The sequence below is a fragment of the Eptesicus fuscus genome, chromosome 4, assembly GCF_027574615.1.
Source record: "Eptesicus fuscus isolate TK198812 chromosome 4, DD_ASM_mEF_20220401, whole genome shotgun sequence".
NCBI classification, from domain to species: domain Eukaryota; kingdom Metazoa; phylum Chordata; class Mammalia; order Chiroptera; family Vespertilionidae; genus Eptesicus; species Eptesicus fuscus.
Genome location: NC_072476.1, coordinates 1,341,949 through 1,364,662, shown reverse-complemented (window position 1 = coordinate 1,364,662; position 22,714 = coordinate 1,341,949). Strand labels below are relative to the sequence as shown.

The following is a 22,714-nucleotide window of genomic DNA, read 5'->3' as shown; positions in this document are numbered from 1 at the left end:
GGACTCTGAGCATGTACAAAGCTTTCATCTGCAGTTTCCTCAAAATAGTAACTGGCCCTGCGGGTCCATGTTTGTTCCCTTTTCTGGTTGCTATGAGAATACCCATAGAAGCTGTAGAAGTGGCCTAGAGGACAACATTATTTAGCTGCAAAAGAATTTTTTTTTATCCCAGAGAGAGTGAAACATCCAATCATAATTGTGGGTACTTTGAGAGAAAGGTATAGTTTAAGCCAAAAAAATTACTATGTTGTTCCTCAATTCAATTTTGCATGAGCCACTTTAATTTAGGTAGAATTGCGTTCATTAAAGCACGCTGAAATTGAGCATTATCATAACCAGAGAGAGCTTCTCAAAGATAGATTATTTGTAGTAGAATGCTAAGTGCCAATCAAACAAGGAATCTGGTACCACATGACGATGATGATGGTGATGATGATAATGATGAGAAGGAGAATAAGGATGAGGATGGAAACAAAGAGGAGGACAGAGCAATTATAGAGGCGAGGAAGAAGGATTGGAGATTCAGGACAAGGAGGAGAAGGAAGTTTCTTGATTCCAATAGTATGTACTACAACTTAGACTTCAACTTTCCTGTGAAATGGTAAGAACATCAAGCTTTTTTTTTTTTTTTTTTTTAAGGTAAAGATCCCGACATCCTTTTGGCATTTTCTTGGGAAAACTTCTTCCTTGAAAGAAAAATGGATGGATGGGGAGGGGAAGGAGAAGAGGAAACAGAAACAAATCTTAAACTTGCAAATCCTCCGTTCAAGATGAGGGAGGGTGAGAAAGAGGGTTGAACTTAGAGCTAGAAGATCTGGAGTCCATATGATCTGGGGAAAGTTAGTCCAGCTATCTGAGTCCATTTCCTTGTGGATAACACTGGGGGATATTGCTCATAGTCATATCACCATCACCTAAGCTTACAGTAGTAAAGATGAAATGAGATAAAAATCTTTACAAACTATAAAGTATGGTTTAACAAATTGGGAAAAGAGTGTGACCATGGCTTATTTTGCAGATAGAGAGAGCAACAACTCAATATTTGCTCTATTTTTTTTTATTCCCCAAAGTCCAAAGGAAGCAAATTGGTGGAAGATAATGAAAGAAGAAATGAATGAAAATAACTAACTTGTGTTAGCATATATTGTAGACAGTAACTTCTTGTGCGGAATCTGGATAATTGTGGGGCAATGGCTTTGACTGTATGTTATGTTCTGACAGTATTGGTCTTGTGGAAATAAATATTTAAATCTGTTTCAACAGTCTGCTGCTGCACTCTCAGAAGGTTAGAGAATACCTCCCACACACACTAGTGGGGAGACTTGAGGATAAGACTTAGTTGTCAATGACCATCTCCAGAATTGTTTGCTTATCTAGCAAGTCAAGTTCTTCATCAAACTTCCTGTTGGAACCAACCCTGCACCCCCTCCCCACAACCCTCTCTCACCCCCGCTCCACCTCCTGCCCTACAACCCAGTAATATTAGCATAACTTTGCAGAACCATCCTGCCAGTGACTCTGTCTCTCTGGCTGCCACTCAGGTTCAGAGCAGTAGGCTTTATTTCCTTCTTTGCTTTCCTACAATTAGAAACTCCACTTGTTACCTGGCACCTCAAGCATTTAACTCTTTCACTTTGAGAGGCCCTTCTGCCCAGATACCACTTCTTTTTGCCAATGGCCCAGAGGAAAACAGGGTTAACAATACCCCAGGGGCAACACTTCAAGAGACTCTCCCACCAATGGTTCTCTTCCTCCCCTCAAAGCAATGGCATTTTCAACTCTTTCTTGTTGTGTTTATAAATTTTGGCCTCTCCTGCTTTAATAACCGGTTAGCTGGGTGGTCTAACCTGGTGTCCCATCCACTGTGGAGCCAGTCCTGGCCAAGAAGATGAATTCACTGGGGTGGACTTCAACCTACCTATAAAACAGAGTCCTGTGTGTTCTGTTGCTCAGAGAGAGGAAAAGAGGGGAAAAGACTAGTGGCGGTTGACACACCCCGTCCATCCCAAGAAAAACCAATGCCAGCAAAGTGGAAGCCAAGCTTCTGCCTTGTTGTTCTGGAAAAAACCATTCAGTTCTAATTGGGAAAGAAATTCAACAGCTTGTGTAGCCGAGAAACACATTTTTTTATTAACGAGATTGTCCCCTGCACCTCAAGAGATCTGGCCTTCAAAAGCAGACTGCATTTGTTCTCCAAAGCTATTCATGTCTAATTAGAGAGGAAATTCACTTGTATGGTAGAAACACATTTTTATGTACTAAGGAAAAAAGAAAAGGTCTAAGCAGAACATTTGCTTTTAACAAAATTACTTTATCTAATGAGTACCTTATTATGAATTTTAATGAAAATAAAAACAATACATAAAGTAAAGGGAGTTATAGAAGTCCCGTTGTTACACAGAAAACCTACAAGAATCAAGACGAGGGTAGAACAAGGCAGCACTAACACCACACTGTAGGTGTTGAACGTTGGTTTATGAGAAACATGTCTGCTGCGGTAAAAACATTTCCAAGTGCATTACTCAGAAAATGTCACTCAGACATGCTGTCTTCTCTTTAGCAGAGTAATAAAACTCTACGACCTATTTGATGTGGGGATTTCCTATTTAAAAGAGATTTCACAACCCACTTCTCCGTTGAACCCTTATAACACTTTTTTCCCACATAGAAGGTTACTGTCCCTGTTTTCCTTAGAAGTATTAAATACAAATAAGAAGCAATCAAAGGAACCAGTGTCTGCCCTTTTGGTTTTTCTTCTCCAAATGGAAACATTTATAAATATATTTCGGTGAGCAAGTTGACTATTGAAATTGTAATGTCCCTGAAGTATTGGTTGGCTTAATTTATTCACGTAAGTTTCAAGCTATTCAAAGCCCTATTTTTTATTCCAGAAAAAACAGACAGAGCTGTTATTATGCCATCTGCTTGCATGAGGAATCTCTTGGCATCTCTTAACTGCACATTTTATAAATGCTAAGTACCAGATGGCTTTCATCATAACAGTGGAAGGCTTTATAAAGGTTTTCAAAACCAAATTCTTTACAATGTGAACACTGGCTGGTCTGAGCAGCGGCTATGAATTTAAAGTGTACACTTGAGTCAACTGCTTTGTCAACTGGACAAATTTCCTTTTTTCTTATGCCTTTTCCCTTCCTAATTAAGTATTGCTTCTGTGAATTGAAGACTTCAATCAATTTACAGTAATCAGCTGGGCCTGCATGGCTCAGTGGTTGAGCACATACCTATGAAATAGGAGGTCACATGTCGGGGTTGTGGGCTCTAATCCCTAGTGTGGGACATGCAGATGGCAGCTGATTGCTGATTCTCTCTCATCGTTGGTGTTTCTATCTCTTTCTCTTTCTTTCTTCTGAAATCAATAAAAATATACATACTAGAGATCTGATGCATGAAATTCATGCAAGAGTAGGCCTTCCTTCCCCTGGCTGCCAGCAGCGGCTTCCCTCTGGCCACTGGCAGGCACCCAGGACCCGGGCTTCCCTCGCAGCCCTGGCTTCATCTGGAAAGTCGTCTGGAAGGATGACCAGTATAATTAGCATATTACACTTTTATTATTATCTACATCATAAAAGGTCAGGGGCTGTCATGACCTAAACAACCAGACGGATGACCTGTCACAAAGAAGTGCATGGAGCACCTCTTGGTCCCTCCCCCACGGCCCACAGGCTTCTATCACAGCAAGGCTGGCAGCTGGCAGGTGGGCGGGGCAATGGGGGCTGGGTGGGGCGAGACAGGTGCAGCAAGGTCATTAGCCTCCAGTCCGGGGCGGGCCAGAAGCCTAACGACCTCACTGATGTTGAGGTGGCTGTGGATCAGGCCCAGAGAGAGAGGCAGGGCCTGATCTGAAGCTGCTGGAGAGGCCTGGAGAGAGAGAGGGGCAAGGCCTGACCAGCAGCTGCCACAGAGGCTGTGGATCAGGCCCAAAGAGAGGCCTGGAGATAGGCCCGGAGACGCTGACTGGCATAGAAACCGACCAATCAGAACCAAATCTGGGTGAACTGTGAAGGCAGAACCTAAGGTGGGGGCTGAGGAGGGGTTTTAAGGGCAACAGCTGTTTGGTGTAAGGTGTAAGGAATCAGTTCAATTTTTTAATGACCGGTTTGGCAGTATAGTGTATATGGCTGGCTATCAGTCCAGATATAGGGATTATGTATTTGTGTCTGCCAGGAGCATCTCCTCCTGATGAGAAAGGCTCCCCCCCCCCCCATTTTAGCAATCCTATCCTATATAATCCATCTATACTAATAAAAGGGTAATATGCTAATTAGACCAGGTCGACTGGCCAACTTCCAGAAGTCTGACTTCCTTCTGGACAAAGCCATGGTGGTGGGGGCCAAGGCAGAGGCAGTTAGGGGTGATCAGGCCAGCAGGGGAGGGCAGTTGGGGGTGAGATCAGGCTGGCAAGGGAGGGCATTTGGGGGCAAGATCAGGCCAGCAGGGGAGGGCAGTTGGGCAGGCAGGCAGGCAGGCAGAGGAGTTAGGGGCAATCAGGCAGGCAGGCAGGTGAGTGGTTAGGAGCCAGCGGTCCCAGATTGCAAGAGGGATATCAGACTGCTGGTTTAGGCCCAATCCCACAGGGCATTCGGACATTCTGCAATGGTTCCCAATTGGAGAGAGTGCAGGCAGTGATGAATGAACCCCCCCATGCATGAATTTCATGCACCAGGTCTCTAGTAGATATATAAAAGCCTAAGCAACCAGCTGACTGGCTGACTGGCTGACCAGCTGACCAGCTGGTAGATATGACATGCATTGACCACCAGGGGGAAGATGCTCAACACAGGATCGGAAACCACAATCATGGAAACATGGAACAGACTGATGAATCTCAGAGGGAAGGGGGAGGGAGAATGCGGGAAGAGATTAACCAAAGATCTTATATGCGTACTAGAGGCCCAGTGCATGCACTGGTGGGGTCCCTTGGCCTGGCTTGTGGGGATCAGGCCGAAACCAGCTCTCTGACATCCCTCGAGGGGTCCTGGATTGCAAGAAGGCACAGGCCAGGCTGAAGGACCCCACCTGTGCATGAAGCCATGCACCAGGCCTCTTGTATAGATATATACACTAATCATATAACCTGAATTGTCTCCCAAAGTTTAAGTTCTATAAAAACTGCAGGAGCAAAGATCACCTGGAAATCTGTATTAGCTATTTTTTTCAACATGGGAGTGCTGATCACAGGGTGGCATGTTACAGGACCCTTTACCAGATCATCCGATGCCGACAAAATCATTCAACTCTCTCCAAGCTGCTAGCAGGACGAGGAAGACAAGCACATGTGAACGCCAAGCATTGTGTTGAAATAAAGCCAGAGCACAGCAATGGTGACGAACACAGGCTCTCACCTAGTCAGTGTGGCTCAGTGGTTGAGTGTCATCCCATGAAGTTACCAGTTCAATTGCCAGTCAGGGCACATGCCCGGGTTATGGGTTCGAACCCCCTGGGGGAGGGGAGGTATGTAGGAGGCAGCCAATTAATGTTCCTTTCTCATCAATGTTTCTATGTCTCTCTCCCTTCTTCTATCTTTAGAAAATCAAGAATATATATATATATATTAAAAGAACACAGGTTCTTAAGGCACAGACTGACAGACATTCAACCAGAAGTTGGATTCCACCATTTACTTGTGCTAATTACTTCTCTCTGAGCCTCAGTTTCCTTGTCAGTAAAATGAAGAAAATACTTCCAAAATAACTTTCCAGTTGTTACTCACATGGTTGTTACAAGTAATTACTGAGTTAATATTTGTAAACTACTTACGTGATGTATGGTGTGCAGTCAGTTCTCAACAGATGTACCTTAGGAGCAGCGGGTGGTGGCCGTAGAAGCAGAAGTGGAGTGGGAATGGCTGTACTGGTGTGGAAAGGGAGAGGGCCTCCCCTCTTTAGGGCATTCACAGATGCACAAGGGTATATTTTCCTAAACGTTCTCTTTCCTCTGTATTTTTCTTCTCAATAACAACTGGGACCTGTTTTTTGTTTGTTTGTTGTTTGTTTTGTCCCTTATCATGAACAGTAAAAAGAGAATATGTTCTGTATTCACAGAGTTGTATTTCAAGCTGGGAACTTATATTCGTTTTCTAGGGCCGCCCTAGCAAAGCACCACAGCGGGGGGGCGGGGGGGGGACCACAGGCATCTGCTTCTCTCAGCTCTGGAGGCTACAGTCCTGGTCACGGTGCAGGAGAGCTGCTTCCTCCCAGGCCGAGAGGGAGACTCTCTCCAGGCCGCTCTCCTGCGGGTGTGAAAGGCCGTCTCCTCCCTATGTCTCCACATGGCCGTCCCTCTGTGCATGTCTGTGTCCAAACTCCCTCCTCTTACAGGACACCAGCCACGTTACATGAGGGCCCCCTACAGACCTCATTTCAATTTATTCCCCTACGCAAAGACCCGATCTGCAAACACGGTCACATTCTGAGGACCTGAGGATTAAGACTTCAACATGAGTTGGGGGTATGGTGGGGACACATTCAGCCTACACAGCTTTGTATTTAGTAGCTATCAACTGCGGGGGCGGGGGGGGGGGAGGGCAGGGAAGGGGAGAGAAGGGGGTCATTTGAAGGACCCTTCATTTTCTTTTCTTATTCCTACCGCAAAAGTGTATGATCCAGAGTCTGCACAGGACCTGTACACAGTGGGCCTTGATAAAAACGTCCTTGCCTCCTTCCCACAGACTCATCAAATCACATGGTTTGGGAGCACCTGCTCCTTCCCAGTACTCCGTGTGAAATTCGGATCAGCCCAGGGAGGAAGGGGTGGGTCACAGAGATGCCTCAAGGGAGACTGAACAGAGCTCCGCTGTCACCTGAGTAAGAGGCAACCTTAGGGAATGGGCACACCGGCACCTCCATCACCGTCTATTGGCCAAAGCAAGGCACAAGGCAGTCCAGATGCAAGGCAGGGAGGCCCGAGGAAGGAGGGCCAGGATCAGGCTGACTCGAAGCACAGTGGAAAGGATAGGAGTGGGACGGGGGGCGGGGGGGGGGGCATTGGGATCTTTACAATCAATCCCCCACATCCTTCAGAACTTTAACATTTAACATATTTTATATTTTATCAACTACAAGGCATCTGCTGCATTGCCAAGAAACCTTTTCTCCATTTCTGTCTTGACCATTGCCCTAGCTGTTAGCTGTGGAGTAATGTGTTGATATTTTATGTAAATGAGTCTTCACTGAGAACTTCTGAGCCCTGTCATCTGTTTATCTAAGCGGCCCTGTCTTTGTATCCCCAGATCAATGAAGCCTTTTATTCCTCTATCCTAATTCTTTCTGAATCCTTCACCATTAGGAGATTTATCAGTTTGGATCTGTTCGAAGATCCAAAGGGGAAAATGACATGAACATAGTATAGTTACATTTTTAAAAGACTAACATGATATTCAAGAACATTCTCATTGACATACTCTTATTTTTCCAAGTTAAATTCATGTTTGACATTTGAAAGCTATTTTAAGCTCTATTATCACAGTGGTAGAAGTTTCTGTATTTATTTACCATATACTGCTGATTCTAATAACTGATATCTTGTACTTTTAAAGCTAACTGAACTGCAAGAGCAGCACGAGTGTGTAAGTACCCCCTCATGTGCACACACATGTGCTCACACACGAGAAAGAACAACTGGAAGGGCTTGGGAATGGGCATCTGGCCTGATTGCTCATGGAGCTCTGCCATCAGCTTGCTCTGTGACTTTGGGCAGTTACTAAACCTCTGGGGCTTAACTTCATCTCACAATAGGGAGCTGGGCTCTGGAAGCCTCATGGCCAAAAGCCATTCACTTGCATGTTATACTTTATACCGTGAAGTTTGAACACTTCTATAGCTCACGTATAGTCAAATCGGATAGACTGCTATTGCTGTTATCACTTTAAAATCATTTTCATTATCACTAAGACAACTCAATCAATACAGAAGTAAATAAAGTAAAAAGAGCAGGAATCTTCCTACTCCCTATTCCTATTCCTAGGGATGGTATACCTATGAGGAGACAGAGGAACCTAGGTAGATAGGGGCGGGGCCATGGGAAGGAAAGTAACCCAAGAACCCAACTAGGCATGTGTCGGACCAGACACACCCTGGAGCCCTCCTTGGTCCCTCCTCAGGCCCAATTGTGCACCAGTGGGGTCCCTCAGCCTGGCCTGTGCCCTCTCTCAATCCAGGACCCTTGGGGGATGTCGGAAAGCTGGTTTTGGCCCGATCCTGCAGGCCAGGCTGAGGGACCCCACTGTGCATGAATTCGTACACCAGGCCTCTAGTATGTTTATAATTGTTGTGAAAAATAAAACAATAGGCTTAGAGTTTAAGAATGATAAGCTGTTCATAAGAACTGAATTTCAGAAATAAGGAGGGGGCCTGCCCCAGTGAGGCCACAACCCCACTGTGTTTCATGTGTAACAACCTAAATCTCCCTCAGGAAATGCCTGGTGGTGAGTGGGTGACAGTGGCCTCCTGGGGCCTGGGCGAGGCCAGGGCAGCCCCAGGGAGGAGAGGGGGCACTTTTAGTCATAAATTTGCAAACTTCAAAGGGCTCTTTGAAAATATGTGAAGAGCACACATTTGAAAGAGACCCCACTGTTTACCTAGTAGAGCAGTGAGGATATAATCATTTCTGTAAGAATTTCAGTTTCCCAGCTAGTGATCTGAGACAGCGACTCATCATGGATCAGCTGCATCTTCCTCATCCCCAAAGCTAGCTGCCAGCCGCCTGTGGTCTGGGCCCTTCCGCGGGACTGCTTCTTACAGTCAGGACTGTCCCAGTCACAGCCTGGGCGGGCCAGGCGAGGCAAAGGGAATTAACCTCACACACTCACCCCCTTCAGCAGCTCCCCTGGTGGTCCTCTGCTCTCCACGCCTCCTGTCGGGGCCTTCGTGCTCCCCCTTTGCCTCCCAAGGCCCCTTTGCCCTTTCCAAGGCAAACCCCCACTCCCAGAGAACACAGTCTTGCAGCGAGCCTGAGGGTGGGTCGGGAGGAAGAGCCAGCGTTGACCTGCTACCTCTCCAACCACCTTCTTAACAGGCCTTGAACCTTGCTCCACTTTCCTACCTCTATGTTCTTATCAGATCAGAGCCTTAACTGTGGTGGTAACAAATTACCTTCACCTTTGCAGAAAAGGTACCATCTTTGGGAAAATGTGCTTAGGAGGAGTGCCTATTAATACCGTGCCACTGCTGGAATCCATATCTGTTTATTATCTCTATCCCTAAACCTGCTTAGCCTGGATTTTCCTCCCTCTGCCCAATTCCACTGCGACATAACCAGTTAATTCCCATGAAGAGGTTAACCACTGGCAACCACTTATTTTCTTGCCTCCCCCTCTCCAGGTATCTCCCCATCTTCCTGACCATAAGCCTCACCTGCGGATTTGCTGAGCATAGGTTACCCCAGCCCTGCCCCTGGAGAGCCTGCTCCAACAGCTTCTGAGTGGGACCCGGGTGGCTGTATGTCAATGGGAGCCCCATGGGATCTTTTAATCCAGGAAGTTGGAAACACTATCCAGCCTGCAATGTGCTTCAGACACCTGAGTAGAGATTACTCCTCAATTCATACCACAAAGATAACACATGAGCCAGTAATTGCAAACGCCACCCCCCACTCCCACAGAACCTGTTACCGGGCCCAGGTTGCAGCATCGAGGTGTCTTCAACACAATGAGAGATGCTGAAAAGAGATGGTGATTCGTTCTCAGAAAAATCTGAGTTCTCAACCTGGCCCTGACAGTCAATAGTCAAAGCCTGAGCAAGCTGCTGTGCCTCAGTTTCCTCATCTGCACTCCCCCAATTGCTACTCATTATGACCTTCCTATTTAGACCACTATTCCCTTTGACCCAGGATTTATACTTCTAGGGTTGTTTTTTCTGAGGAACCAGGGGGAGGTACAAGAATGTCTATCATACAATCCTATATAATAAAAGGCTAACATGCAAATTGTCCCCTCTACTGGGAGTTCAACCGGGAGTTCGACCATGGGATGGGGGCAGCCGGCCAACGTCCCCAGCCAGCCCAGCCCAATTGGCCCTGATTGGGGTGGGCTGGCCAGAACCAACCTGTGCACAAATTCATGCACTGGGTCTCTAGTTATTTATAATGATGAACAATTGGGAGCCATCTTAATGTCCATCATTAGGGGACAGTTAAACACAGATGTATCTAGACATGGAATATGATGCAGCCTTAAAGTGGTAGTGGAGATCATGTTTAGTATGGAAATGCCCATGATATGTAAGGTGGTAAAAGCAGGTTACCACACAAAGTTTAAACTTTGATCGCAGGTTGTGGTTGTTTTTTAAGTGTGTATGGTGTTTGTAGAGAAAATCCATAAAGTTACATACCTAAATATTAGCAGTGGTGGGATTATGGGTAACTTTTTCTTTTTCTCTATATCTACCTGTAATTGCCAGCGTGTTTTTGCAGTAAGTTTAAAATTATAGACAGGGGAACAATGCTCCATCCACTTGTAGAGCTAGTTCATGCAGGGGCCAGGTGCCCCCACACAGCCAGGAGGTGGGGTGTGACTTAAAGGCAATGTGAACACGAGATGTTCTTTCCTCAATAAAACCCATCTCCCTCTTTCACTCAATGTTGCAGTTGTAAATATTTTGTTTAAAACATGTTAATTTTCCCGTGTTATGGAGAAAAACACCAATTCACCCACCTGGAGCCCATTCCAGGGAACTCTGGCTTCCTGGCTGGTCCGTGAACAGCTGGTGGACTGGCCTAAGGCCACGGCAGGGAAGGGCTGGCCTCTGCTTCCAGGCCTTTCGGAAAGCCTCTCCCTCCAATCCTCTCAGGTGGGGGCTGGAGGAGACCAGGTGTTTGCAATGGGGAGTAGGCAGGGTCCCAGCCAGCTTCCTGCTCTAAAAGCACAAGCACCGCCCTCTGCCTGGCGGGTTTGGCGGAGCCTGGACCATGGCGTGCTGGCTGAGAGGAGGTGGTGGGAGTCCCTCAGGCTGGCCCAGGCCAGGCTGGAGGTGAGTAGTAATTCCTGGGGTGGAGGGAGGGGACACCGTGGCCTTGTCTGGTTAAGTCCGTTCCTTAACTCTCTCTCCCACCCCCTTCTGGCACCTACAGGTCCCTTTCCCTGTTGTTATCCCTTGTGACTCTGGTGCACTCAACAGAGGTTGCGCAGCTGGGGACTCGAGCCTTCTCAGGTACGCCGAGAAGGGGGGGCAACGCCTTCCCACCTCTGAGCAGGGTGCAGCCCAAGGGCCAAATGGCTGGGAAACACAAACACAGGTGGGACAGCCTCCATCACCCCTTTCTTCCCCTGAGCCAGTCACTAGAATTTTCCGAGGCCTCCCTATGGCTTCCTATAGAAATGGCTTGCAAAGACATCTGCACTGCACAGCTGCCCGTTGCCTCACGCTTTACGGCATCCGAAGAACACAGACCGCAACCGGAGACCCTTTCTGAGAGAGCAGCGGTCCTCAAACTCCGACTCATGCTTAAGGAAAACAGCAACACAGCGGCCCAATCAGAGCTGTTCCACCTGAAACGAGGGGTTTTTCGAAACTTTCACCTGAGCTAGAGGATGCAGAGTAGCAGATTGTAGGCAGAATTTAACCTTAGACAGTGACCTTGAGTTTACACAGGGCCTTTTTGAAAACTTCAAATTGAATCTTTTAGACAAAACTTTTGTTCCCCAGTTCCTCACAGACGTGCAGTCCCTCCTCCCCACCTTGTCAGCGTCACTGTCAGGGCCCCAGCTTGGTTCCCGCACAGGTGTGCGACCCTAACCCCGGTGGGCCCTGGGAGCTCCGCAAGCCCTGGCACTTGCAGTGCTGGTATCGCAGACTGCGGTATGGCCGTCGCTGAGGGGTGCTCCCCCACGGGCGGACAAGCTCTGCCTCCCCCAGCTGGCACCTTCCTTGATGCTTGTGGGCGAGGGAGGCCTCCGCATGCTTCTGTGGGAGTCACGTGCTTGTAGTTCAGAAGCCCCAACTCTCTCTTTGCTCTGCAGGCACTGTCACTTGCCATGCAGACAGAATGACAGTGGAGTTTTCAAGCGATCTTGGCACTGAGAAGTGGCACGCGTCTGTGATGGGTTGGTAACGTGTGTATTCTTAGCTTAGTCTTCCTTAGCAGAACACCCTGGGCTCGAGGCCACCCATTTTTCACAAACTCTGGAGCAACGCATCCAGTTCCCATGATGCCGTGGGGGCACTTGCTTTGCATGATGTTGCCAAGCATGGGAGACTTGTCTTTCTCTTACCTCAGAACCTCCGGGGAAACTTTAGCTGTGGATCACAGCATCTCTCAAAGCTTAGGCCACATCACTCAGTGGGGACAATAAACAGTGAAGTAACTAAAGTGCCTTAGGAATGGATCGGCAGTCTTGGCTCTGGCTTTGGTTGCTTCTGTCACTGAATGTACTTCTTGGCCACCCCTCTCTAAATTTCTCTGGCTTCTGTAGATCCCTTTGGTCTTGAAATGCTGAATTGCACTTATGTCCTCAACCCAGAAAAGCGCACCCTACGGGCCCCCTATGAGACTTGTACCAGCAGAGTGGTAAGTAATTGCTTTGAGGAGTGATTTGGGAAGTGGTAGCCTAGTCGTTACTAATACTCACCTACTCGCTAAGGGTATAGGCTGTGGACTAGCAGTGTTTCTCAACCAGGAGTGACTTTGTTTTTCTTTTTATTTTGTTTGTTTTTTGCTTTTGTCTGTATGTAGGACATTTGACAATGTTCAGAGACATTCTTGGTGATTAAAACTGGAGAGGAGGAAGCTGGCACTGGCATCTAGTAGATACAAGCCAAGTTGCTGCTAAACAGCCTCTATTGAATAGGTGACCTCACCCCTATAACACAGAATTCTCAGGCCTGGAATGCCAATAACGCTGAGGCTGAGAAACCCCGGAGTTGAGGTCTTGGGCTTGAGTCCTGACTCTGCCACTGCCTGGCTGTGACCTTGGGCAAGTTAGCTAACCTTTCTAAGCCTCTGCTTGCCCATTGGGAAATGGGGGTATGGTACTCTCTCCACACAGTATCTAAAAGGCAATGATCTAAAGCAGATTAGGAGTTGGAGCAGTGCCTGGCTACAGCACATACTCAAACATGAGCTATTTTGATCAGTTACCTCATGGGAAATGGGAGGCCATTGTGGTGCTGGCAGAGACCCTCTATGCTATCAAAACAAGTGCTGGAAAGCAAGCCGCAGCTGAGCAATAGGGTTTCCTGTGTTGTCAGGCACCAGTGCTGCCCAGTGAAGGTTACGGGGACAGTAAAAGCAACCTCTCTAAGCAGCTCTCAAGCTTGAGTGTGAAGAGAATCACGCGGGGAATGGAAAGTACAGGCTTCCCTCCTTTAGTTGATGTAGACCTGGGGTGCATCCTAGAAACTTGCATGTCTAACAGGCCACTTGATCTGACCCTACAGTGAAGAGCCAGCAATTAAAATGGTCACTTCCCCACCTTAGAAAGCTTACAGCTGCATTCCTGTAGACCAGGGGTCTGCAAACCACACCTGTGGGTGCCATGTCCAGCCCATGGCATTTGTGTGTGTGTGTGTGTGTGTGTGTGTGTGTGTGTGATGGTCCTCAAGAATGGCTTTTATGTTTTTAAAGAGTTTTTAAAAAGACATAATTAGAAGTTATATATGGCCTACAAAGTATAAAATATATACTAACATTTAACAGAGAAAGGTTGTCTGACTCCTATTTTCAACTGAGTTCCTTAAGGCAGGGGAAATACTCAAAGATGGCTCTCCCAGCACCATGGCTGCTACACTGATGCTCAGTAAGTATTTGAATGACTTGGTAGAGGCCCCAAACCAGCCAGGACTATGACTTACGGTAGACTGACATAGGATAAGTATAAGCAGGAAATGAAAACTGAACTCCAATCCCTGAAGTCCCAGGAACTATTCTCTGCCAATGTATGCATTCTCCTGGGCTTTCTCACGGGCTGGCTGTAGTCTCCTGGTGTGGGATGAGGGGCCTTCCAGAACCAGCATTCCTGGTGACCACTCCGCGGGTCAGACGGCATTCTGGAATCTCCTTTCCCACGGAGGTCCCAGCACTTCCTGTTCTCACGAGACCATTTGCACACAGCTTGGTCAGCACCAGATGACCATCAGGTTCATGGACAGCAGCGCTGCTGCTGGAAGACGCGAGGCTTTCATGTATCAGGTCAGCTGTCCAGCTGTGCGGGCAGGGGAAGCCCAGGAGCACCCAGGATCCACCCTGTGCACGAAGGATCTCATGTCTGTGAGTAGAGAGGCTGAGGAACAAGGTCAGAATTGCGATCCTGTATTCACTACTTATTGGCTCTGTGGCTTTGAGTTGATATTTTAAACAAACCAACTCTTTGTTTCCAAGCCCCGAAGTGGGAGGAAATAACACTTCCCTTACAGGGTGTCTCTAAAAATGCACTGAGAGGGTACACACAGGCTTGGCACGCCACGCCTGGCAATAGGAAGCTACAGTCACATTTATACTTTCTTGACAAGCTGCATACCTATCATGTGCCAGGCGCTGTGCCAGATGATGGGATCCAGTAAATGAGCAAAACAGCCCAATCACACACTCAGGGATTTCATGGTCTAACATAGCTAATTTCGACAACAGAAAGATAAAAGAAATACCAGTACTTTATTATAACAATAATGGAACTGCATGGCTGGACATAACACCGGATCCCTACAGGCTTAGTACAGGGTGCACTGGAGAACTTAGTGTCTGAACTTACAGCTGGAAGGGAGCGTAGATCTTCCGATTGCCGTCCGGTACCAGGAGCTCTAGAGGCGAGATGATGTCTAAGGGCACAGCGGGGTTTATGTCCTGTCCTGCGCTTGTCCTCCACACCCCACACCCAGGCCGCGGTGTGGGGACCACCCAGAGCTGGTCGGGGCCTTCTGCCTACTGTCGGCAGCATGATTCAGGAGCTCTCCTCCGAGTCACAGCCTCACGTCACGCGTTTTCCCTTCTAGTTCACCTTTCATGGTGTTCCTGGCCTGGCTGATGAAAATACGGTATGAAAATAATTTTAATATAAGACCTAAGTAGCCTTTTTTTCTATATTAAAGGTAACATAACTTCAATTCTGATTAAAATGTTAGACAAGAACCTTGGAGGTAAGGGGAGTACAGCCCTCTAAGTGAAACTGTTGACTTTAGGATCTCCAGCAGCAGATGGGATGGAGCATTGAAGTTGGTCATGGCGCAGAAGCCCAAACTCTGACCCTTCTGGAGGCCATAGCGCAGGGCTATAACATCCTGATTGACGACTACAAGATGACCATGCAAGTGCCATTCAATGCCACTGGAGTGACTCACTACGCGGTGGGTGTGAGTCTTTTTGTGCCCCACCCAGGCACAGACCACTATTTTCAAATCCAAGCATGACCTCCACCACGTCTTCAAAGTAATTGAGAACACAACTCACCCAACAGGTATCACAGTGCTTACTGTGGGCCACGCACTGCGAAAGACACGGTGGTGAACAGAGCTGGCCTCACTTCCACCAGCTCTCCCTCTCCCCCACAGATCTAAGTCTGCTCTGTGATACGGAGCGAGAGGCCACTGAGGTCTCCCACGAGTTAGGTTCTGTTAGTGTCATCGTTCTATCCTGTGTCTTGTAGTAGGGCCCGGTGCTCTTCGAGCCGACAGAAAAGACTCAGTGTTAAATGAGCTAATGTGTCCAAGTGCTCAAACACCAGCATTTTAGCAGGAACAGTCCTGTACTATCACATTGCTCAGTCTGGCAAGCATTCTCTCTGGATGATGATACCATAAAAGAGTCATAAAATAAGAGCAGTTTTTGCTCATACCCAGAAATGATCAGCTACAGGGCACCTCAGTAGACAACCCTAGCTTGCCAGATATGAAAAGCATGAAATTTTAAAACTAGAGTCCCTGGCAGAACAATCATTGGACAAAATGCCTGAATTCTACTTAGGCCAAAATAGTGCCCAGTGCTTGAGTATATGCTTGCCTCGACCACTCTTCTAGCATTGTTTAGAAATTGAATTGAAGCAAGGTCTCTGATAATGTTGTCCCCTACCCCCAGCAAGGTAACAGTCATCTCTACATGGTGCCTCTGAAGCTCATCCATAGAGTTCTTGGACAAAAGACCATTTTAGAAGCACAAGTGACTTGCTTATCAGGTAAGGTCCAGGCCTGGCCAACTCCAGGCTGGAAGACATTGTTCTGGGGCTTCCTCAAAGCTGACATAGACACCTGCCGGTCACGCTCTCCAGGTCCTGTGACCTGCAATGCCACGCACATGACTCTCGCCATCCCAGAGTTTCCTGGGAAGTTAAAAGCCGTGAGCGTTGGGAACAGAGACGTTGCCGTGAGCCAGCTGCACCGGCACGGCATTGGGACCGAGGCAGCAGGTGGCCTGAGGCTGCACTTCAGCAAAGCTCTTCTCCACATGAAAGTACGTTGCCTTGTCAACCACTGAGTGTGGGAACCTGACCTGAAACATGGTCTCACAGGTAACCCTGACATGGCTGATGACTTGCCCGTGCGTTACAACGGCCAGTGTGGCAGTCCAAAGTCTGGGAGGCCTCATTTGATTACTTGTCATAAGTGAATTCCCCAGTAACTGAAGTTCACTTGCAAATATCAAGGCTTTTGAACCTCCACAATGGAAGCTTTCCTCAGTGTTTCTCAGCACATTGAAAGCACAAACTGCTGCCCAGTTTCTAATGACGAGTGTCTTAGGCTCTCTTAAACCCATGACAGCTTGAGCCAAACAGAGGGTCCCACACTGAGGCCAGTCCCCACCGATCCACAGCCAGGGACACAGGTGCGCGGGCGGGCTCTGTGCTCTGCAGAGCCCTCTCCTCGGGCTGCGGGCAGGGCACTGGGTTCTCCTGTGGCATTTGACCTGTTACCTCGTCATTAGTGTCTAGTACAAAGAGCACGCAGCGCTGGGCACTTGGGGGCATGAGTTTAAAGCAACAAACGCCCTGTGGAGGGAAGCATCCTGACACAGAAGTGACAGGGTCTCTCCTTCTGGTTTAAAGGGAAACCAAATTAAGTCTGGGATTCCTGCCCCCCCCCCCCCCCCCCCACTCACACACACACACACACACTGCTCCGGGCCCACGGGGTGGTCTCTGATGCTGACACTCTTTTTGCGTTTCAGTTCTCGGAACAGTGCCTGCCCTATCAGTTCTACTTACCTTCACTCAGGCTGACGTTTTCCTTCCGCCGGGAGATGGTATCCATGGTGGTTTACCCTGAGTGTCTCTGCCAGTCACCAGTTCTTACAGGTAAAGACCTCTGAGCCATGGTCTCCGCATTCTCTGCTCTCCCTCAGCCCTTCCTGTGCCTGCGGAAGGACGGGCATGGTTTACACTCTGCACTGCTCCCTCGCCCAGGAAGGGAAAGGCTGTCAGACCAGAGGCGCCAGACCAGCTGCTAGGGTGGGGCTGCAAGAGGGAGCATTTCCCACGTGCACGCGGGTGGCCCGGGAGGGCGCTTCGCCCAGGAGCCTGAGCCTGTGGCCAGCCTGTAACTAAAGAGATTAGAAAAGTTGAAAAGACCTTCCCTGAACTCCTGCCGATTCCTCAGAGTCCGGGCTGGCTTTCCTCCCTGCAGCATCGCCTGGGCCCTGGGCTGCTGTGACCCCCTTCCCCGCCCCCCCCCCCCCACCCGACCTTGTCAGGCCAAGCCAGAGAGGGACAATGTGCGCTTCCCCAGCCATCCTGGGTGTGTGTCTGACAGAAGGGACATAGGACACCAGGCACTGCACTTTAAGTCACAAATAATTTGACTCTGAAGTCACGTCAGCCCCTCCTCCTCGGGGTTTTCTGTAGATGTCTCGCCCCACAGGGCGCTTCCTTCCCTGTTTCCTGCTCCCTCTTCCTTTGGATAAACTCTCTGTTCAGACAAAGCAGCTCCACCGTGGCAGGGGCCTTAGGGTCTCCCCTTGTAACTCAAGCCACTTAGCAAGGTGTTTTTATTTTGAATCTTAGAAGATGTTTATTAAAGCTGGGGCCAGTAAAGCAAGAGAGGGCCTAAGGTAGCAGGAGAGGGACAGGAGCCTGGGCTGGGCTGCTCTGGCTCACTGAGAGTCAGAGAAAAGGGGGCCTTGGGGAGGGGGGGGGTGGGGGGGGAGGGGTGGGGGGGGGGAAATTGCCCAGATGAAGTGCAGTTGCCCTGGTTGCAAGTCTCCTGGGATCCTAGAGTTTAGGAGATGGTGCCTGTGCGGGAAGAAGAGGGAGAGGGGAGGAGGAGGGGGAAGGCGTGGGCCTTGTGCTCCTGGGAGGGAGAGGGCAGGCCCTGGTCCTCCCTGCTGAGGGGTTTTAAAGGCAGGGCATTTAGAGGAGGCTCTCAATAGCATAGTCATGTACCAAAATGAGATTTTTTTCTCTTAACTTCATCTGTCCTTGGGTGTGGTTGGCGAATGGCACTCATTGGATTTCTGCTGTCTGTCTCCTTACGTATTTTCCCCAAAGACTTAAGACACATGGGGGTGCGGCCTGGTGAAACCCAGGGGAGTCCTCCCTCACAGTCCAGGCTGGGGAGGAGGCATTGCCGGCAGACGGCCGCTCCCACTCCCCCAGCACCTCATGGCCACTCTGATGGCAGGTGAGCTGTGCACCCAGGACGGGTTCATGGATGTCCAAGTCCACAGCCACCAGATGAGCCCCGCAATCAACCTGGCCACCCTCAGAGTGGGGGACTCCTCCTGCCGGCCCCGCCCCACCGCCGCGCCCCGGGGGCTGGCGCGGTTTCACATCCCCCTGAACGGATGTGGGACCACTCATCGGGTCAGTGAGCGGACGGCCGCGGGCTGAGGCTGGCCTGGGGGGCACGGGGAGCACCCCTGACCTCTCCCTTTCAGTTCGAGGACGGCAAGGTCATCTACGAGAACGAGATACGCGCGCTCCCGGCCGGGCTTCCTCCGCGCGCCGTTTCCAGAGCCGGGGAGTTCAGGTGGGGCAGCTGCCGCTGGTGCTCAGGCTCCGCCGAACTCCCAGCAGCCTGGTAACCGACTCTCCCCCGCACCGCACCCCAGGGTGACCGTGAGGTGCCACTACCGCGCGGGAGCCGCGCTCACCAACACCAGCGTCCAGGGCCCGCCCGCTGCGGGGCGCTTGGCGCGGCCGGGCCCGCTGGCCTTCCTCCTGCAGGCCTACCCAGGTGAGCCTGCCGCCTCCGGGCTCCCCGGACACCCCACCCCCCACCCCCAGCCCCCCTCCCCCCGCCGCAGCCCGGCCTGGGCCTGAGAGGCCGCTCGGCTTCCAGACCAGTCCTACCTGCGCCCGTTCGCGGACGGGGACTACCCGGTGCCGCGACGCCTCCGCCAGCCCATCCACCTGGAAGTGAGCGTCGTCAACAGGACCGACCCCAACATCAAGCTGGTCCTGGGCGACTGCTGGGCCACGCCCGCCGCCGACCCGGCCGCGCTGCCCCGCTGGACGGTGGTCAAGGACGGGTAGGTCCCTCCCCACGAGCCGCCCAGCGAGCCATCCAGTCTGCGAGGAGGGGCCCAGGTCGCCAAGCCCTGACCTTGGTCCTGGCTTCGGTGTTCAGTCCCGGGCTCGGTCGGTGACCACACTCCGTCCCCCTGAGCCTAGAAGACGGGGGGCCCTGGGCCCTCGCTCACCGGGGAGAAGGCCGCCCTCCGGTTCCTGCGCACTGAGGCCTTCCTCACTCCAGAGGTCGGTCACTAGGCAGCGGCTCCGCTCACCCAGGAGCCCCAAGTACTGCCGAGCGCAGGGTGCGGCGGATGCCCATCTGCCTCTGGACCTCACACCGGGCGCTCTGGAGCGACGGCCGCCCCAGCGCGGGCTCTGCCTGTGGGTCTCCCGGGCAGGACTGCCCCTCCGTTTTCTCCTCTGTGGGCAGGCTCCTCGCCTCTAGGTACCGCCCTGCTGGCCGCGGGGAGCCCCTTGCCGTGCACAGCGCTCCCCACCCAGAAGCCTGTCCCATGTCCCTTCTCCAGGAGGTCAGATGACCCCGGCTCCCTGGCCCTTCGGACTCTTCTTTCTTAGCGCTAACCACCTAACACACTACGTGCTGTTGTTTTCAAACTTCACTGAGAATATGTTTTTATCGATTTTTAGAGAGAGGAAGGGGGACAGCGAGAAACATTGATGTGAGAGAGAAACATCATAGGTTGCCTCTGGTACACAATCCGACTGGGGATTGAACCCACAACCCGGGTATGTGCCCTGACTGGGAATCCAGCCCGCAGCCTTTTGGTGTAGGGGACAATGTTCCCGAACTCAACCTCCCGCCAGCACACACACTACTTTTCTTCGTAGTTTTCACTCTGCTAGCATCTAAGGACTTCTCTAACTTTCTGTGTCACTGACAAATACTAACTGCCTGGGACATACAACAGTCAGACGAATCCAGCCAGTGTCATCTGAAGACACACACATAAATCTTGTACCTCCTGTTGCGTTTAGCTGGCAAACATACAGGTATTTAAATTGTATTAATACAATTGTAATAGGAAAAAACCAGCACATGCTGCTTATGATTGCATGGGTATTGTTGGAGAGGCCAAATCAGAACGAGGTGCCGTAAAACGTACAGCAATGGTCCTGACGGTGCCACGTGTGACGAAATCTGGGCAAAATTGAGTTGCCCGGGTGAATGGCTGACGTCGTCCCTGGCACATGCCTCCTAGCTGTGAATACAACCTGGACAAGCACAGAACCACCTTCCATCCCGTTGGCTCCTCTGTGACTTACCCTGCCCACTACCGGAGGTTCGAGGTGAAGACCTTTGCCTTCGTGTCAGCCGCCGGAGTGCTGGCCAGCCTGGTGAGTCATTAACAGCCGTGGGCGGGGCTGTGGGTGCATGGCCTCACCTCGCCCTCCTGCCGCCCCAGGTCCACTTCCACTGCCGCGCCTCCCTCTGCGACCAGCGCTCTCCCCACTCCGCTCTGTGTCCTGGGGCTTGCCCTGCGTCACCGAGAAGCAGGCGAGGTAAAATGTCAATCCTCATTACTGTGAATTTACTCAAAACAAGCCTTATTTCAAAATGTAAGGATGAGGCCTCCTTCTTGACCTACTCAGAGTCCAGGCAACCTGGGCCCAGTCGGCCTTTCTGTTGGCGTCTGACATGGGCAGGCTCTTGAGCAGCCCTGTGGACAAGTCTGATCTTTTACCGACGTGACTCTAAAAGATTATTCTTCTCGAGGCTCACTAGATTCAGACGTAAAATTCTTGAGGGGCCCACCCTGTCCTTAAGGAAGGGGCATGCCCTGTCCTGCCGAGGCCAGCACACTGCCCAGCAGAGCAGGGGCGCCACGGAGGCCCGCTCTGGGAGGTCCATGGACACCGCTCAGCACTCGTGCGCCGAGCTCAAACTCTATTACCCGTCTGCAGCCTTGGGGGCCACTGAAGAGGAGGAAACAATAAGTCTGCCGGGACCCATCCTCCTGTTGTCAGCCGGCTCCTCGGGCAGAGGTATGGACCTGGAGCCTAGGGCCCTTCCTGGCTGCAAGTGCGAGGCTGTGCGTGACACTTCATTAAGCAAACATAACGCATGCTCACCTCTGAACTAGAGGAGAGAAGACAGTCTCTTCCCAGGGATGGCTTCTGCTCCCCCAAATCCCCTTGAACACAGTGGGGTCATATAGTCTCCCTACAGCTCTGAACTGCTTTGTAAACTGTATCTTATCTGTGCAGCGACCTACCTCACTGTTAATAGCTAAGTGGATTTCCATCGAGGTTACCTCCAGCTTTGTCACTCGTGCCACATCAGAAGCCTCTTAATTCTTTGCCTGCTATACAAGAACTCCAGGATGTTTCTAGAAATAGGACTAATGGGTCAGAAGGCATGTGCCTTGATACTGCCAAACTCAACTTATTAATATCTTATATCCTCACTCCAGATGTCTTAATTTTAGGCCTAGAATTTGAAATTAAGCTGTCTTCAATCCCTAACTAATACTCTGGGAGAGCTGTTGGTCCAGGATGTTGTGTTAGACAACAGGCGGGGACTGTAGGTCCTTTTCAGCCCTCTGACCTTAGGGAACAACACTGAGTGTGGAAAGGAGGCGTTGGCTCAAGGGTTAAAGCTGTACCGTGTTGCAAGCTTCCCAGAGGAATCCTTTGAGGGTTAATTTCACTCCCTCTCTGGGGAGCCCTCATATGTAAAGCTTCAGCTTCAACTTACGCTTATGATTTAAACATGAGCTTAAGACTCCATGTCTGCTTCTCTTCCAGACTCAGTAGACACTGAAGGGCACGGAACTGCTGGATATGTTGCTTTCAAAATCATGGCCGTTGCAGTTGTCTCCGCAGGTGTGCTAGCAGCCCCAGGCCTCGTCTTTTACCTGCGCAAGAAAAGAACCAGGATGTTAAATCAGTGATTGGATTTTTAATAAAGTGGTGGCAGTGACCTCTTGCTTCTGTCTTCTCGCTATATTAGACTAGAGGCCCGATGCACGAAATTCGTGCGAGAGTAGGTTTTCCTTCCCCCGGCTGCTGGCACCAGCTTCTCTTTGGCACCCAGGACCTGGGCTTCCCTCGCAGCCCCCGCTTCATCTGGAAGGTCGTCCAGAAGGACATCCAGTCTAATTAGCATATTAGACTTTTATTATTATAGATGAAGTCCAAGGACTGTTCTTCTTTAGAGTGGTTGCTGTACCTTCCCATAATCCTTGGAGCAGTTTTGGTCTATGTGAACGCGAATAAGGAAATTGATGACTCCATTGCTTCTTGTAACTTATTTTTTTCTGACTCCCATCCCCAACACTGGCAGTGCCAGAGAATTCAATCAACAGT

The 22,714-nt window shown here is 50.2% G+C and overlaps 1 protein-coding gene across 1 annotated transcript; it reads left to right on the top strand.

Annotated features, from left to right (window-relative positions):
- Nucleotides 1-374: 374 nt before the first annotated feature.
- On the top strand, nt 375-22,299 carry ZP2 (zona pellucida glycoprotein 2). The gene is made up of 18 exons (XM_054714135.1): nt 375-601; nt 11,071-11,165; nt 11,975-12,058; nt 12,428-12,522; nt 14,065-14,220; nt 14,943-14,984; nt 15,129-15,293; nt 16,021-16,117; nt 16,211-16,392; nt 17,107-17,233; nt 18,555-18,736; nt 18,811-18,902; nt 18,985-19,109; nt 19,215-19,404; nt 20,608-20,743; nt 20,812-20,908; nt 21,311-21,391; nt 22,154-22,299. Exons 1-18 carry the CDS (start codon nt 375-377, stop codon nt 22,297-22,299), a joined length of 2,319 nt encoding a protein of 772 aa, XP_054570110.1.
- The last annotated feature ends 415 nt before the right edge of the window (nt 22,300-22,714 follow it).